The 17765-nt window shown below is 31.4% G+C and overlaps 1 protein-coding gene and 1 non-coding gene across 2 annotated transcripts in view; one reads left to right on the forward strand and one right to left on the reverse strand.

Annotated features, from left to right (window-relative positions):
* Positions 1 to 27: 27 nt before the first annotated feature.
* The window catches only part of LOC130898937 (transmembrane protein 47), a 54728-nt gene continuing 36990 nt past the window's right edge, over positions 28 to 17765 (forward strand). Inside the window, exons 1-2 of the mRNA XM_057808550.1 lie at positions 28 to 270; positions 3991 to 4048. Coding sequence (XP_057664533.1) covers positions 254 to 270; positions 3991 to 4048 — 75 coding nt within the window. The 5' untranslated portion in view covers positions 28 to 253. The remainder of the gene's footprint in view (positions 271 to 3990; positions 4049 to 17765) is intronic.
* Trnaw-cca (transfer RNA tryptophan (anticodon CCA)) lies at positions 10459 to 10530 on the reverse strand. Its single transcript has one exon. It is a non-coding gene; the product is annotated as a tRNA-Trp (tRNA).

Genomic DNA, 17765 nt, shown 5'->3' on the forward strand with positions numbered 1-17765 from the left:
ACTTCTTTGCTGCTTGGTGGCAGCATTGGGCAGCTGGTCAAAGTTTTGACATTTAATGGTCCAGATTGTGCTTCGGCATTATACTTCCAAACAAATGACAAATGTTAGACCACTAACATAAGAAAAAAATCGTATTATCTCATTATTTATCGCTAAACTGTACCGCGAACCCGTTGTATTATCGCGTTTATAGTCTGTGTTGTGTTTTATCGGTGATTTGACAGTGTTTTTGTTGTTTATTGATCTAATAACTATGTCCTATTATAATGGGTAGGTAATTATTTTTACCTAATAAAATTTATGAGTGACGAATCAAAACATTTATAGGAATCTAGTAAACGCCAAATTATTATTAAAAGTAAATTTATTGGATAGTTACTAAATGACTCAAAATATATTTTTATTTTACTTTAGCAGACCTTATTTGTCTTTGTTACTTTTTCTCAGTAAATAATATACGAAATAGCGTTTTATTTAATTTAAATATTAATTTTATTGATACTTGATTACTTAATTATGTCTGTAACTTTTGTAGGTCAAGCATTTAAATGTCACTTAATTCAATTTGTACAGGTTGAATTACTAGAATCGTCACTTGTTAATTGTAAAATATAAAAACATGTAAACTTAGAGGGGTTTTCGAAAAAATATATTCCATATTATTTGTATCTTATTAAAAAATTTCGTATATTAATAGGAATATAAAATTTTAAAATTACATCGAAATTTTAGTTATTTGCTTTGGGACGTATTAACGGTATCAATTTTTTTTAATATCTTCAAATCCCTCGTAAAATGAATCTGACATTTCCTATCGATAATTAAATAATAAAATTTGTTTATATTATATCAGCGTACATAAAAATTGCATTAGTAAGCTGTTAATGTATTCAGCAGTGATGTTATTATTTATATAAAAATATTTATAACATTGAGTAATATTCCTTCTTATAGTTGAGTCATAAGATGGCGATTTCAGTGGTTTGTTTGTTTGTACTTGTGAATTTTAAATACGTGAAATTAAAATTTACCATTCACCCTAAACTAAATTATTAATCCATCCGATGGTAATAAATACGTAGATTTTTAATCTAAACGTATATCCCGTTCTCGTAAATATGGTTTATATTAGACCTTACCACCCTTACCTTCATCAACTTTTCATTTCGAAAAAGGGCTTCATTTCAAACATCTCGTTATTTATGTGCCAGTGAAGTTACTCAACGAACTTTTCGTATTTTTCCACTTGAAAAACATCGGTTATAAAGCTTTCTTTACCCTCAATGGGTACCTTCTATAAATTATTGTAGAATAAAATTATAAAACGTCCTCTCCATTTCATCCGCAGAATCGGATTCACTAGTGATAATTTATCCAAATCTCTTAACTAACAAATTACTTCGCTTTTATTTTTGTTTTAAGTATCAAAAATTTACAGATAAATTCCAAGATTAGTTTATATATTAAAGACTTTGAAACTGTATTGAAAATTCTATTTATTTTTAAAACAAAGCTTAAAATCTACTATACGTGAATCCGGTCCTATAAAAAAGGGCGGTAACAACTGTCAAATTCCAGAAACGTGATCCTTAGTGGGATGTATTTGTTTTTGCGATTAACAGACACTTAAGTGTTAAAAACGACATAAAAAACAAAACACTTTTTATATTGGGTATCCCAATAACAATGACTATCGATTTTAGAAACTTTTAAATAGAAAATTAACCTAAAAATAGATCTATATCTAATTAACTTAACCTTAATTTGACGGAACCGTAATTCCAGATCTAAAAAATATTGACAGGTTGATGGTGACAGAAGGTGTTGGTATTACTAGGAATATATCAATGTCCTTGGAACGTTTTTATGAAATCCCATGGAAATTTCATAAGCTAATTTTTAATGATATGAATTTCAATGTGAATTATAAGGATCGAAAAAGTATTCGAACCTTTTGAAGAATCTACAAAACTTCGAAATTCATACCGGAGTGGAATTATTCGATGTTTTGATGAACTAATCTCAAGTTCTTCACTTCTCAAACAACTCTAGACGTTTGGGGCGACACTCTACACGCGTACGATGTATAGTTGAAGTATTCCCAGACTCGCGAATTTAAAAACAGTTGAAATAACTCGACAAACTTATAGATTGAAATAAAAACAGATTGTACTCGAATGAGAATTAAACAAATTTAATTATTGATGTACTATACAGGGTTATATCAAAAGTTACCGATTTAATATAGAAACGTAAAATTTTGTACCCATAAACATTTTATTTTTCAATATATTATTCTAACGTATACGTCTAAAAAATATTATTTTCTTCAAGTGAAATTTTAAGGTTATAAAACAAAAAAAGTCGTCGGGGGAAAGATCTGGTGGGGGAAATTATATATTGATAAGACAATGGTCGGCATAAGTCAGGTAAAAAAATTAAAACGCGCCGCGTTTCGACCGGTATCTATAACAACTAACTTCATTCTATCGAGTTTGCCGTCTCTTCCACACGCTCCTCGAGGATGATTTCGATCGCAGATTGAAACTGGTACTCCTCATGTCTTCATTGAAGAAGAATTAAACCTGTCCGGGGTTTGTGTGTGGGCAGGTACGGGACGGGCCAAAGTAACGTTAATTTTTGATAATAGATAGACAGATGAGGATTCGTTGAGTGGCCCGCTTGGTCATGTGAACTGATATCCTGTGATTTTTTTCTATGGGGCTTTCTCAAGGACCGCGTTTTTGCGAAAGGACCACGCGCCCCTCCGATTTCCGAAGTGCAATTGAAGAAGAATTTGTCTAAGTTAAGAAACGTTTACGAAACTTTTTTTATAATTTATTTTAATAAATTTATTTCGATGCTTTTTACCCTCGATTTTTAACCATCCCACTCTTACTTTATAAATATATTTACATCGATTCCAGATCTTTCGTTTTTTTTTTGTTTTGTAGATATAATCGAACTAATTTTCATTTTCCAAATGCAGTATTAAAAAATTCGATCCCAAATCAATTTTCCAACTATCGAAATTAATTCCAATTACTTCGAAAATAATGGATTGAAGTTGTTCGAATTTGACACTACCTACTCAAAAACTTAATAAAATCTATTTTAAATTGCTAAGTTTATAGCACAAGAAAACACTTCGATAACGGACGAATTTTCCTTTAAATGTAATAAAGTTTCTAACCTAATTTCTTTATCTACCTACCTTCCAGCTATTATCCCTTTTATACAGACAGAATCGAGAAACGGGAGCGGGAATTATCTAATTATGATAAAATTTGAACATCGTTTTGAAATGTTTAAAAGTACAAAAGCTGCAACCAAAAAAGAAAAAAAAAACAAAGCGTATATTCAAAAACTGAAATCCTTTTATGACATTTCAGTCATTAAATTGTTATAATCATTACAGAATCTGTCTAACAACAAAGAAATGGGCAAAGATATTTACGCGTTGGTATGTACTAGATGCTATAAGAGATAATTATCTCTAACTATTTATAAATTCCTCATTTTTTGATCTTGCAACATGAGATTATGAATTTTCGAATATGAATACTCCATTTGAATGAGTATCCAAGCTAAGACGTCATATCCACATTATGGGCATCACGGACGATTCCGAGTGCCGTTGGTGACCGAAATCGAAGACCAAGTTATCTGCTAGTGCCATGAGTTCACTAGAGCGCGGTTTAAACACCTGGGAACACCACAAAGCTTGCTTAATGATATATGAAGGCTCAATGGAAGAGGAAGAACTCTAAAAAGAACGCGACAAGGAAGATTGGAAAACGAGACGGCGAAAGCACAGTTGGCAAAACGCCTAATAGGCATCGAACACCTTACAACTGACTACTTCCTAAGCCAATTTTTGTGAGGATATGCGCCAAGGATAATAACGAATTTAATCTGTAATTTACTAGTAGTTCGATTTTTTTTTTCAACGAATATCTGAATACTTTCACGATAAACGTTTCGTTTCAGAAACGTGTCGCAGCCGACGACAACTGTAGAAACTGTCACCATAAAAAGACCATTAAAGGTAAGTGGACAAATAGTTTTTTAATCATTTATACGTTAGTTGGAAACATTAGGTTCTCAAAGAACTTTCAGTCTAAGTGCCCCCTGTGATTTGTTTATAGAAATTTAACGAAATTGGAATAAGGAAGCGTTCAAGTATTTCGATCGGATTGTACTGATCGACAATAAAAATCGTAAGGCATTTGTTTGAACCCTTCTAGAGGAGGACAACCTTACAAGACGTGGTGGAAACATGCACGATCTTATATCTAGCTGACTAGGTACATAGCTTGTTTGGAGTTTAAAGGATTGGGCCCTCCAAGTCTTCCTCGACTCTTGTATAACTTCGTTTATAAGTTAGACAAACTTTTCTTTGTTTATGAAACTCACAAGACGTGGTGGATACTTGCACGATACTTTCCTTTGTCTAGCTTACTAGGTACCGCGAGCTTGTTTGGAGTTTGAAGGATTGAGCTCTCCAAGTCTTCCTCGACTCTTGTATAACTTCGTTTATATGTTATACAACCTTTTCTTTGTTTATGAAACTCACTGTTGGTTTGTAAAAAGAGAAAGTGCAACCCGTAATAAAAGAAGAGCTAATTGATATTTAAAGTGATTTTTTTTATACTTTCTGTGAGGCATGTTTATTATATATAAACTATAACTATTGTCAATATATACGATTTAAAAAACGTGAAATTATTTTTTTGGTTCTATAAATGTAAAATATAAAAACCTCACGTGTTACAACTATTTTTTTCATATTTTCGTATTTTTATACATTTTATCACAATTCATTCTTGTGTAACTACAAAAATTTTTTTATGTGTAATTATTGATGACAGATTTTGAAAAGCCTTACAGCGAAACGACATAAACAAATTGTCGCTTGCAATTTTGGTATGTACGACAAATGTTTATTTATTTATTCATTCGTTCATCAAGAAATGTTTCGATGCATTTTAATAAATAATTACAATTTATGATAATTTTTTTGAGAATGTCTCTTTATAGCAAACGGTTTCCTTGACATGTACTAAAAATCTAAATATCTTCTAAATCATAAGTTTTATCAAGTTTTATAGTTATAGATTATCTTTTTTTTTTTTAATCAATTAAAAAATTCATTCTTCCTATTTTTATATTGTACAGGTTGTCCTTGTAAAAGTTATCCATTGGGTATACGAATTGATAATTTAATGATATTAGGTGGTAGCCATAGAAGTCAACAAGAAACGTTGAATATCTTTAATAATGTATATCCTAACCGAAATTATATAACAATATCAACTGTTAGGAAATTAGTAAAAAAAATTTAACGAAACTGATTCGGTGCAAGATTTTACCAAATCAGGGCGCAGAAAAACTGTATCAACTAAAAACGAATCTTTGTTAGAAAACGATCCAAATTTAAGTACTAGACAAATATTCAAGGGATTTAATATTTCGCAAACAATTCTATTCATAAAAAGTAACGTTGATTCAAGAGTTTGATTTTGATAGACGTGAAGAGTTTGCAGACTGAACACGAATCAGAATAATCGAAAAAAGGGCTGAGACAATAATTTCAATAACAATTTTTTAATTTTTCTGAAGTTAAATATTTGGAATCCGCTATATTAATTGAAATTTTTGCCGTACACTATTCAATATTATCATAATAAGCGTTAACAGTCAACGAGGTTCAAAAAATTATTGAGTGGAGCTTAGCTAATAGTTAAATAGATGTAACAAAAGGAAACGTACTTTATGGATATTCTTCGTATAATATTTGCTAGTATAAACAACTCCGAGACCGGAATAAACTTTCAGGACATTACAACGAAGTCGTAAACTTCACTAACTCGTTTTGTAGCTTAAGAGAATGTTCATTTAAAACCGACTACATGCACCTATAGTCCTGCAGTTATCCTTCGACCTAGTTAGACTTAATCAACTAGGAGGTTATAACGGGGGTAAGTATAACGAGTGTTCATTGTATAAAATAACAATTTAGGTAATTTCATATTAATTCCGTTCGAATATTGAATATAAAACTTTTTTATTAAATCGGTTATTGTTTAATAGGGGATGACATTTCTCTTGATCCGGTCACGGGAATTTAATCAACCCCAAGGAGAAACAATGCGTCGATTATATAGATAGCGGTTGAGTTTAAACCTTAATTAGATCCCTATTAAATTTCGGTATTCCGAAAATTTAATCAGAAAACGAACTAATTCAACACGTCAAAACGAGTTCCGGAATTCGGTCAAGAAATTGAAAGTCCGAAATCTAGAAATCGATCGTGATACAACAGAACACAACAAATATTACATTATAAATACGAGGATGGTCACAGAAATAACTAATCTGACTTAGAGATGGCGGTAGTTGCTTGAAAAATACCGCGGTATCAAGAAAAACCGTTCCAACTGCAGGCGTGGGATAATTATCCATGATGAGTATTATGCTACGTTCCAGCTAAGAAATCAAGCAAAAACCTCCGCATTAAGCTAAGAAGAAAATGTTATTTTATTAAGATAATACACAAACTAAGCAATGACCAAAATGAATTAATTAAACTTTGATTCACTACTTCGAGCACCTTATTCGCCAGGTTTAACCCTCTCGGATTATTTTCTGTTCCCAGATTCGAAAAAATTAGTCAAAGATTTTCCAAAAATGAAGAGGTGAAGGGATCGTTTTCTTTGTTAGGCCAAGTACTTTTAACACAATCCTCGTATGTCAAATTTAACATTTCCATTATAAAATTTGACATTTTTGGATTGAACAACAATGTGCCTATAAACTCCGACTTCTAGTGAAGATGATTTGCATAAATCTGAAGCTACTCAACTCAAAATTATTTATAAAAGATAATTTCCTAACTATTAATAGTTAAAAATAATCTCAATATAACTTTCATGACGTAAATTCCGTAGTATTTTCTATCTTCGTTGTATATACACAATTGTCCGCATTCGTTCACAAAATTTAGGACAGGAAATGTGTTTGTTAATTTAACATAGTTAAAACGGGATAGTTTGGAAAAGTTTCGAGATTTATTTAGACAAGAGATTAACTTTAAATCCGTTTATTAAGGACGAGGATAATTAAAGTTCATTTAACAATTTAAAATGGTTATATTATTAGTTAGTAATTGAGCTTTTTGCTAAAAATCGATTTTATTCATCAATTTAATCTCAATACAATCATTTCAACGCTTCTCTAACTTTTCGATGCATTTTGTAGGAGCATTTGTCTTTTGCCTCAAAATAGGCTTCAGTTTCAACAATTGCGAGTATTTTTTTCAGATCAGTAGTCACTAAAGACAAGATCTGGACTATACGGTGGATAAGAAATTCAAAGTGTAATTCGTTCAATTTAACCATCGTTGCTATCGACTTGTGAATCGGTGCATTGTCTGGTTTTTATCTTCGATTTATGAGGACGTTTTTCTTTGATTTTGCATTCAAACGATCTAACAACGCTATGTAGTAATCGCTATTGATTGTCTCTCCCTTTTAGAGGTAGTCGATGAACTATATTCCATACGTATTCTCAAATACTGAAGCCAAAACCTTCCCAGCTGTTGTTATTATACAAATCCCTCGAAAAAAATCTATAAAATTAATTAATATAATTGGTTTGTTGTATTTAGCTTCGATTATACTCGGTATTTGTTTGGTGAACAAGTTCAGTGAATGGAAAAAATTTAGTCAACTAGACTAAACAAAATTTCTAATTTTGCAAATAACTCGGAATCTACGCCGAATTTCGAAAAAAGTGGAAGGATCAAAAATGTAGTTCAAAAAATTTCCCACAAAAAAGGTTTCTTGTGAATTTTTCCTAATATCAAAATTACTCTTACAAAAAGCGAATTTCGTGTTTCTTGATTTTTTCAACAGTGCATTTTTTGCAGATATCTCAAAAAAGAAGTTTAAAGGAAAATTTCTAAAAAAAATGTCGAGCAGGAAATTATTTTCGAAGGAGCTCAAATATATTTTTTCCTAACCTACAAAAAACTCAAAAAATGTCAGAAATCCTCTTTTAAAATCTAAATTTAAGTGTGAGGCAGTTATAATCCTTAAAAACGCTATTCTTTTTTACAAATTTTGCAAATAACTCGGTATCTATGCCGAATTTCGAAAAAAGGGAATGGATCAAAAATGTAGTTCAAAAAATTTCCTACAAGATAGTTTGCTTGTGATTTTTCTCTAAGAGCTGTCATTTTTTTGTAGAATGCACTTATACTTCCGGGTCACATCTTACTAAAAAGTTTTCGCGCCACGTAGGTTCTGAGTAACACGAAATTCGATTTTTGGAAGAGTTATTTTGATATTAAGAAAAAATCACAGGAACACTTTTTTGTAGAAAATTTTTTGAACTACATTTTTGATCCTTTCACTTTTTTCGAAATTCGGCGTAGATTCCGAGTTATTTGCAAAATGCGAAATTTTGAAAATATATTGCTTAGCGGCCAAAATTTTGATGTTAACTTTTACTGTATCGATAAAGCACCCTCAGATCAGCGACATAACTAATTTTCGTGAGTTTTGGTTCTAAATTGGACTATAATTCAAACGAGGCTGTACGACCTGCAAGTACCAGCATCGCAGTGGTTGACCAAATGAGGTGACGGCTCCAGAAATCTTGAAGAAAATCGACTGAAAGTACGCGAGCTACTATACATAATAAGTATTTCAAAAAATGCGGTACTTGAAAATTTGAACACGAAACAGCTGTGCACAAGATGGATGCCGCGTTTGGTCACAATATCGAATGGCAATGCTGAAATATCGCTCAAAGATATGACTCGTACCAAGGAAATCAGGATAAAACGAAATAAGGACCATAAACATGACAACATAGAGACCAAAAGGAAATTAGAAAGTCTCCTGATATTAAGAATATTCTAGTAGTACATTTGGTCTACCATACATTTTATAACAAACTGGTGCTGCTGGACTTTTTGCTAGCTCTTTGAGGTAAAATTCGATTATCTGTTTGGATAGAAACATGTATCAAAGTATCAAAGACCGAAACTTGCATGTAGACTTTTGATAATGATAAATTACCTAATCAATGACATGAAATGTGCTGCACGAAAACTAAATATTGAAAAAGCTGGAAATGAAAAGGATTAAACAATAAAAAAAATTACGGATCCGAAATATGTTTTTATATCGATAAATATAATGGAGGAAACTTGAAACGTCTTATAATACGATAATGGAAGTTATTTTTGGGATTCTTTTATATATAAAATTGAAACGATTGATTGGTGATCTGAAAAAATGTCTTTGTAAACTTTAAATCGATCGTTTCGACCTGCCAGAGGCTACGACCTACTCAGATGTGGCTCTTTTATCATTTTTCTTGACACCAGAAACGACGTTTCTTTGTTGTTTTCACAATAGATAAGTTAAAAAGTAAAAAAAAACGTATAGAGGCTTTTCTATTTATTTCTATTTGGTTCAGGTTCAAAAATTGATTGTCCATCCAATAATTATAATTGGATATAGTTTTATTGCTTTTCAAACTATTCTCCATTATGATCAATAGACTCTTGAACTAATTCCGATTGAGGTACCTCCAAAATATGTCATTTCAACTTATCGACGTGTCAGAATTTGTATAAAAATTCCGTTCTGGAGATTTTTTCCTCAAAAACGAGCGACGTTCCGGTCGGTTGATTATGAAGTTGATGGTGGCCAAATCAAAACTTGTCAGGAGGTTACGCACTATAATTGAAAAACATTTAAAATGTCTTGGGCTGGTTGGAAAGCTTGTTATTTGGGTAACTCACGAATTTAAAGAAATTTATTTAACACGATGAATCAATAATTGCGATATGCACCTTAACCGATTCATTATTGAGAATGATCATCACTGGTGATGAAAAATGTACAGTAACATAGTTTGAAAACGATGCAGCAATCACAATGAACCAGCACCAACCACGTCGAAATTGAAAAACAACAAAACAATCTCATACTGTCAGTTTGGTCGGATTACGAAGGTTTTGTCGTTTTTGAGCTGCTTCTAAGGTACCAAGACCTCACACATCTTTGGAAACTGTTGAAGCTTGGCTGGAAAGTCATACCACATCCTCCAAACAGCCCTGATTTGGCACTATCTGATTATTATTTATTTCGAAGTTTACAGAATTTTTCGATTGGTCAAACTTTCACAAACGAAGACATTAAATCGCAATTGGTTCAGTTTTTTGCTGATAAGAACTAGAAATTTTATTAGCGCGGAATCATGAAGCTGAGAGAAATATGGAAAAAGATCATTAAGCAAAATAGAAGATATTAAAAATTATTCTTTGTTTAAAAAAGTGTTTTATTTTATAGTACGAAAAGCGAAAGCAAAATTACTTTATAGCAAAGTCTATAAATTAATTTTAATATCTTTAATTTGAATTAAAAAAAAAAACTTCCAAATTGACCCCGACGTGATTTGAACACGCAACCTTCTGATCTGGAGTCAGACGCGCTACCGTTGCGCCACGGAGTCTTACGTTTATAATTACTAATAATGTATTAAATCTGAAATATCGAAAATTAATTTTTTTTATTTTTCGATCTTTCTATATATTTATTTTCTCGTGAATAATTAATCTTGTTTTAATTCAATTCAATAACTAATTTTTTACATTTTAGAAAATATTTATGACGTAATTAGATCGAAATATCAAAATCCTTTGAATATAAATTTTAGTATATCAACGTTGTTGACTTATAAATAATGTCAGTTTATCAAAAAATATACCAGAAAAACATTTTCCGAGATATTTTCAATATAATATTACTATTAAATCGAATATTGTATTGTATTGACGTAAATAGACAACATGACGTTTGACGAAAAATAATCGATTTTCATTTGAAAACTGATACGTAAAATATCGATCGACGAGAAAATTTATTTTTACTTTGTAATTTTGTAAATAAGAATTACAACTTCAATATTGGTATTTATCTCATCTTAATTCTTGTTTAAATTAAAATTATCGTACTAAATGTAATTACGAAGGTAATTAGTATAGCTTCATTAAATTCATTCGAAAGAAAATCGATTTTTCGTATTGGAAAATGTACTACAGGATTTCTATGCTTGTAAAAGGTAAAAATACGAGAATCCTTTTCCAATTTATAAAAGGTTTGATAACTAGATTATTTAATCATCTTTAGATTATGTGATGGTTGTATATAAACGATATTATATGAGATTTTCATATGACATTTTGGTACTAAAATCGACTACTGCAATTCGTTGCAACTAAATTGCAAATTTCTAGCAATTAAACTTGTTGATAGACAGACGCAGTCTGAATTTAACGCCCACTTTTAGCATTTGCATGTTTTAGTTTCAATGTCTCTTTCGCATTTACGATTAAATACACTAATCAAAACCGTTCACATCTTAGTACGCGTTCCGTGTTATTTGTTTTATAGAAAACATTTTACTGTAATTTTAAATTCACTTTATGTCTCGTGAAATGTACTTTCTAGATACGTTTAAAGTCGCAGTCCGGATATAAAAACATAAATTGAGTAAAAAGCATTTGAAAGAGCGCAGCAAACAGATGACAAAAAATTTTGTGAATCAGTTTACTTAGTTACGTCACTTAGTAGGTGAAATGAACTAAAATATTTCCAAAGATGGTCGATTTCCGGTTCTACCGAAAGTCGACTGTAACTTTGTTATTTTAAATAGAACACCCTGTATGTTAATACATTTTTGAAATCTACGTAAAATTTTAGTATACTTTTGTCTAAAAACGTTCGAAAAATTCATACTTTTTGAGTTAATTTTTTTGTAAAAAATTTGACCGTTGCAGACCCTTACAAATTATTTTTTATGAGGATACCCTTGAAGATATGAAAATGGTTTTTGTTCGGTTGATTTTCGCAAGGTCAGACGTATTTGAATTTATATTGCAAAATTTTTTATTTTATACAGGGTGTGTATAAAAAGTGTTCAAAGTTCCAACTTCATAATTATCAAATTTCTTTATTTTTTTAAATAGAACCACCCGGTTTTTTCTATTTTAATACATTATGGGGTAAAAAATAATGCAAATTCATGAATACTTTCCTATACCTAAACCTTAACATTATCCACATATTAAATGTTTTCTGTAAATTTTTAGAGATGTGGGTGTGGTGTGAATTTGAACAAATTTTTCAACATAGATTCAAATACGTCTGACCTTGATAAAAGCAACTGAACAGAAACCATTTTCACATCTTTGAGGGTATCCTCGTAAAAAAATAATTTATAGGGGTCAAATTTTTTAGAAAAAAATTAATAACTCAAAAAGTATGCATTTTTCGAAAAAAGTTTTTAGACAAAGGTATAATAGAATTTTACGTAGATTTCAAAAAAGTATCAATATACATGGTGTTCTATTTAAAATAACATAGTTACAGTCGACTTCTGGTAGAACCGGAAGTCGGCCATCTTTGAAAATATTTTATTTAAAAATATCGTGTTCGAAAATCCAAACGTAGAAATTTTCATGATTTTACTATAAGTATTTTGTCATATATACAGATAATTTTAACTCGTCGTGGGACACCCTGTATACAGATGTGTTTATGGTTGCATCTCGTTTTTGAAAGTTTTGATTGTCTGTTCACGTAGCTGGCCTTGATTTTCGACAATTTTTGAATACAAAATTTGAATTGAGATTTATCGTATAGAGGTAAAACTTATAAAAGCGTGTTGAAAAAAAAAAACGGTTTGAACGCTTTTATTAATATTTTAAATTCGCGTTTTATCTAAATTGTAAACGATATGAATTTGATATTTGACAGTACCTAAAAAAACAATGTTGCCATTTAACAAAATTAACTATGTATACATTTAAATTGGACGTAAAAAATTGGTAATGGAAATACGCATCAATAGATCCGAACATTTTTCATAAATCGAATGATGGACACGACAGATCATAGATAAGACAGAACACACGACAGTTGACAGATATGACATGTGATGAATGGGACACACAACAGTTGACAAACGATGGACTTGATAGATCATATGGCGGTTGACAGATTTTGGGCATGACAAAACATTTAAAATCGTCATCCAAAATGGTAAACATGAAAATTTTTATATCCAAAATCAAGTAGTTTGATTCCACTTTCAGTTCTCCAAATGAGGCTAATACTTTGATATTCAGTTGGAGGTCTGACCATAGGATCAGGATATAATATAAGCATCATCATCATCATCATCATCATCTTTTCATTCTATCTAAAACACTGATTTAGGATTGTCCTGGTGCTGATAAGGTGGTTGAAAGCCCCAACTGTTGATCTTGTCTTTATACGAGGGTTCCTAAGGAGCTGCAGATGCTAGGAACAATGTTAGGCATGTATTTTCTCCCAGTTCTTGTCATGGTGAGCTGTCTATAATCTTGAATCTCGTCTTGGTAGCTGTGAAATCCACGCCAGGTGCGAATTATGTTCTTCGATTTGTTTTTTTGTGTCCAAAAAACGTTCCTACTTTAGAAAATCATTCCCAAATGTGTGAGAAGTAAGGGAAAAAGTGTAAAATGGTGCAGAGATGGACCGGACGCTGTGATTGCGAAAAGAAGAAGAAATTTTGATAGATCGAAGTGTGAACCTACCGAGATGATGTCAGCAAGATTTTTCTCTTTCTAATTGAAATTCATATCTTTTTCTCCAATATTTTATAGTTTGCATATGATTTCACAATTCGAATTGACCAGGATTACCTTTCAAGTCTTTAAAATCGAACAATAGATGTCGCTGTAATTGTAAACATTGACGTTTATTCAGGGTTCCCAACTTAGGAGTTTTTACCCTAAATTTAGAGGGAAAAATATGGGTTGGGATGTTTTTAGGGGTTTTATATTTTTTCAAATATTTAAAACTTTGTCTTTTTTAAAAAAAAGTTCCTGCTGTAGAAAATCATTCCCAAATGTGTGAGATGGACGTAAGGCCGTCCATGACAGCCGGACGATGTGATTGCAAAAATAGAAGAAGAAATTTGATAGATCAAAGTGTGAACTTACCGAGTTTTCTATTGACAAAATTTTAGCAAACCAGTTGATGATTCTTGTAAACTTGATGTTATTAATTCATCTACACTTATTTACTTTTTTTTGGGTATTTCCAGGATACGAAAATTACCTCTCGTTTCCATCCCAGAGCTAATAATAACTTAGAGTATACTAAATTCGTCTTGGGAATTTTCGATATATATATTTATTTTCGGGAAATGAGAAAATTAACAATTACATTTATTGGATGGGGAAATAAGAATAATTTATTATCGGATACGAAATGGCATTTACGAGGGTTGAATTTACAACTTTAATAAACTAGTTTGAAATGTAAATAACTTTTGTACAAAAAATATTTGATGGTATATTCGTTATTCGGATCAGTTACATGATTATATCGATTATGGTTGATTAAAATTGAATTGCACCGAAATATTTGAGTATACAGGCTCATCAACAAGCAATTTTCTATTGTAGAATCCAAAACTTTCTTCTATTAACGTTTTCTTCGCTATTGATTACATTATCAGATTTTACATGATCTTCCTTGACCATGAATTACAGATCAAACAAACATTAAGAATCAATTTAACATTGTCATGATGAATTAACACATTTTGGGTAGAATGCGTCAGAAACTTCAACAAAACTTAGTAGGTCTACAGAATTGTGAAGATTTTGAGGGTTTAAAGCATTTTAAGAAGCTCGAGATTCAATGGAAGATGAACCAAGCAACGAAAGACCTCCAACGGAAAGAATTGATGAAATATCGACGGTTTACGATCGGAATGATATAAAAACAATGCTCTAAAAAACATTGTTATATATCATTGTCCGAGCTCTATCACTGAACTAAATTAAAAAGTCTTAGCACTCCATTTCCACACCAATTAATATCATAAAACTTACTTAGATCATCTGATTGTGGTCTAACATATATCTATCTTTGTTTCTCAGATAAACAAAAAACGTTCTAGTATTGGAACACGAATTTTATGGAATGCGTCCTTACTATATCTATGGTTTTAGTTAAATTAGTTCTATATCAAATGTCAATCGTAGAAAGTTTGTAATAACCATAGAAATTAATAAATTATTCGAAAATATAATGATGATTCATATCGTGTAATAATTTGTAGGTACAGATCATCGTCTTTTATGTAATTTTACAAATATAAAAATCTCATTTACCAAACCTTCGGTAGCTTTCGAGATTTCATATATAGATAAGAAAATTCCTGTTGGCGAAATATCCAAGAGACAATTTCATAAATACGACACGTACAAAATTTAATTAAAGTTCAATTTAAATTTTTCCCTTTTGTAATGAATTCATTTCTTTTTCTCCAATATTTTATAGTTAACATATGATTTCACAATTCGAATTGACCAGGATTACCTTTAAAGTTCTTAAAATCGAACAATAGATGTCGCTGTAGTTGTAAACATTGACGTTTGTTTAGGGCTCTCAACTTAGGAGTTTTTACCCCAAATTTAGAGGGAAAAATATGGGATGGAATGTTTTTAGGGATTTTATATTTTTTCAAATATTCAAAACTTGTTCTTTTTTCACTTTTCGTATAAATTTATAAGACACCTCCCCTACAGTTGCTTTTACAGTTTTATAATACAGCGGCTGCGGGACGGAGCGATCGCGCCACGAATACGTTGCGAACGAGTGGCAGTTTTTTGTGGAAACAATTCAATTTCGTCAAAAAAATTCACATAAATTTCAACGAAACTTCCTCCAACGCCTACGCTTGTGTCAACTACGCAAAATTTTCGCCAAGCACTATCTCTAAGGATTTGTTAAACGTTCGTGACGATTCGTTTTTCGCTTCAAACGTCGACGCGAAATTGGGCGAGTGGAAATAACTTCCTCCTCCCTTTTTTCGATAAGGAAATGTTTTCCGGGATACAAAAACGGACCGTTCAAAATTTTCTGCTCGATCAGAATTGCAGATCGGAGCATTTCTTCATAATAATAAAACAGAAAGTATTTTCCAAAAAAAAAAACTAGAAATTGCTAAAATAATTTTCTCTCCCCATTTTTGTCTAAATGATGCGTCGTCAAAATACCTCAAAGTCATTCAACTACCCACGCCCTAATGAGAGGGTGTATTTTTGCAGACAAGAGACTCTTTCCACTTCCATTGTCAACGTTTTTACCCCTCTGGGGAAAGAGGGAGAAAGATGAAGTGAAAGAAATTGGGAAAAGTTTTTCTGTCGTCGCGTCGTAACTTTTTGTGTCAGTGCTAAATTATATACGCATCACATATGTCCCTTAAATTAGCACACGAAAAAAATTAAAAATAAAAATCTTATTACACTAATAAATCACTTAATTCCCTCGAAAAACAAAAAAGATGTTCTTATCTGTCAAGTTAAAATGGAATTTTAAAATTCGGCGAATTTGCGCGGCGCCTTTAATCTGTTTTTCATAAATAACAGACGCGCCATTGATGAACTGTTCATTATAGAAGGCGATTTATTACAGTATTTCTTTAATAAAGTTCTACAAAAGTCTATTGATTTATTTCTTTTTATTCTAGAATTTTATTTAGGTATATAAATGATTTGTGTAAACGCAGTTAATCAATTTTAAATAAATAGTTGTAGGAAAAAAAGCGAATTAGTGAAATTGATCGCAAAAATGATTTGAATGATATTTATAAGTAAATTCTTTTGAGTCTTAAGTGTATTGTGTAGTGTATTAAAGTATGTTGACAGTTTTCCTGTCACTATAGAAAGTAATATACAGGAAGGGAACACAGAAAATAATAAATTGGAAACAGTCAACAACAAACGACCAGCAAAACGAAATTAAAGATAATATTTATCATGAAGAGGGAAAAACTGTGAAAAAACGGTATGAAAATTTGATAAATTATAATTTTTCATAATCTATTCATTATCCAACGCGTTAATAGCCCTCACAAATAAAAAAAATCTGGTGTTTCTCAAACCGAAACGAAATCGCTGCTTTACCTTCATCTAACCACCCTTCTCTTCGTTGGACTTAATTGCAGTTGTGCTAAACAACTAAACCCGACGTGTCATTATCAGGGGCTCATTTATACGTAGGCGTGTCACCCCAACATTCACAGACAGCAGGGATATAACGTTTAATGAACATATAAATTGTCTTGCAGATACATACTATCTCAATAAAATCCCAAATCTTAAATTTATTATAAATTATGTGATATTATATATACCAGGGCCGTTTTTTTTTCAACCTCCGAAAGGAATCACACTTCACAATGCACATTTGACGGGAGCATCAATTACGTTTACGTGGCTGTAGCACAACGCCGATTGATGCCTTAATATGTGGCGAGAGCCTCGCAGTCGCCTACAGCGCTTGTCTGCGTAGCGTCTGCACGGAGCGATGGGAGGTTGAAAAAACAAATGGCACTCGTAATTTTATTTTTTTTTTGTATATCTTGTAAGTTGAAAAAATAAAAATCATCAATAAATTTGTTGGACACGTTCTTAAGCATCTTTTAAAACCGAAATATATCGTGTATTTACTGTGCGAAGTTTACGGACTGTAGCACAACGCCGACTAACGCCTCCATGTCAATAATAGCGAATTCACGGCATCCTAGAAGTTCTTCTTTTGGATCTTGGGAAGACAAGTCTTATAACGCAGCTACATATTACATTTGAAGCTATTTTTTCTTGAACTGTTTTAGTAAATGGCGAA

Source organism: Diorhabda carinulata, chromosome 10, assembly GCF_026250575.1.
Source record: "Diorhabda carinulata isolate Delta chromosome 10, icDioCari1.1, whole genome shotgun sequence".
NCBI classification, from domain to species: domain Eukaryota; kingdom Metazoa; phylum Arthropoda; class Insecta; order Coleoptera; family Chrysomelidae; genus Diorhabda; species Diorhabda carinulata.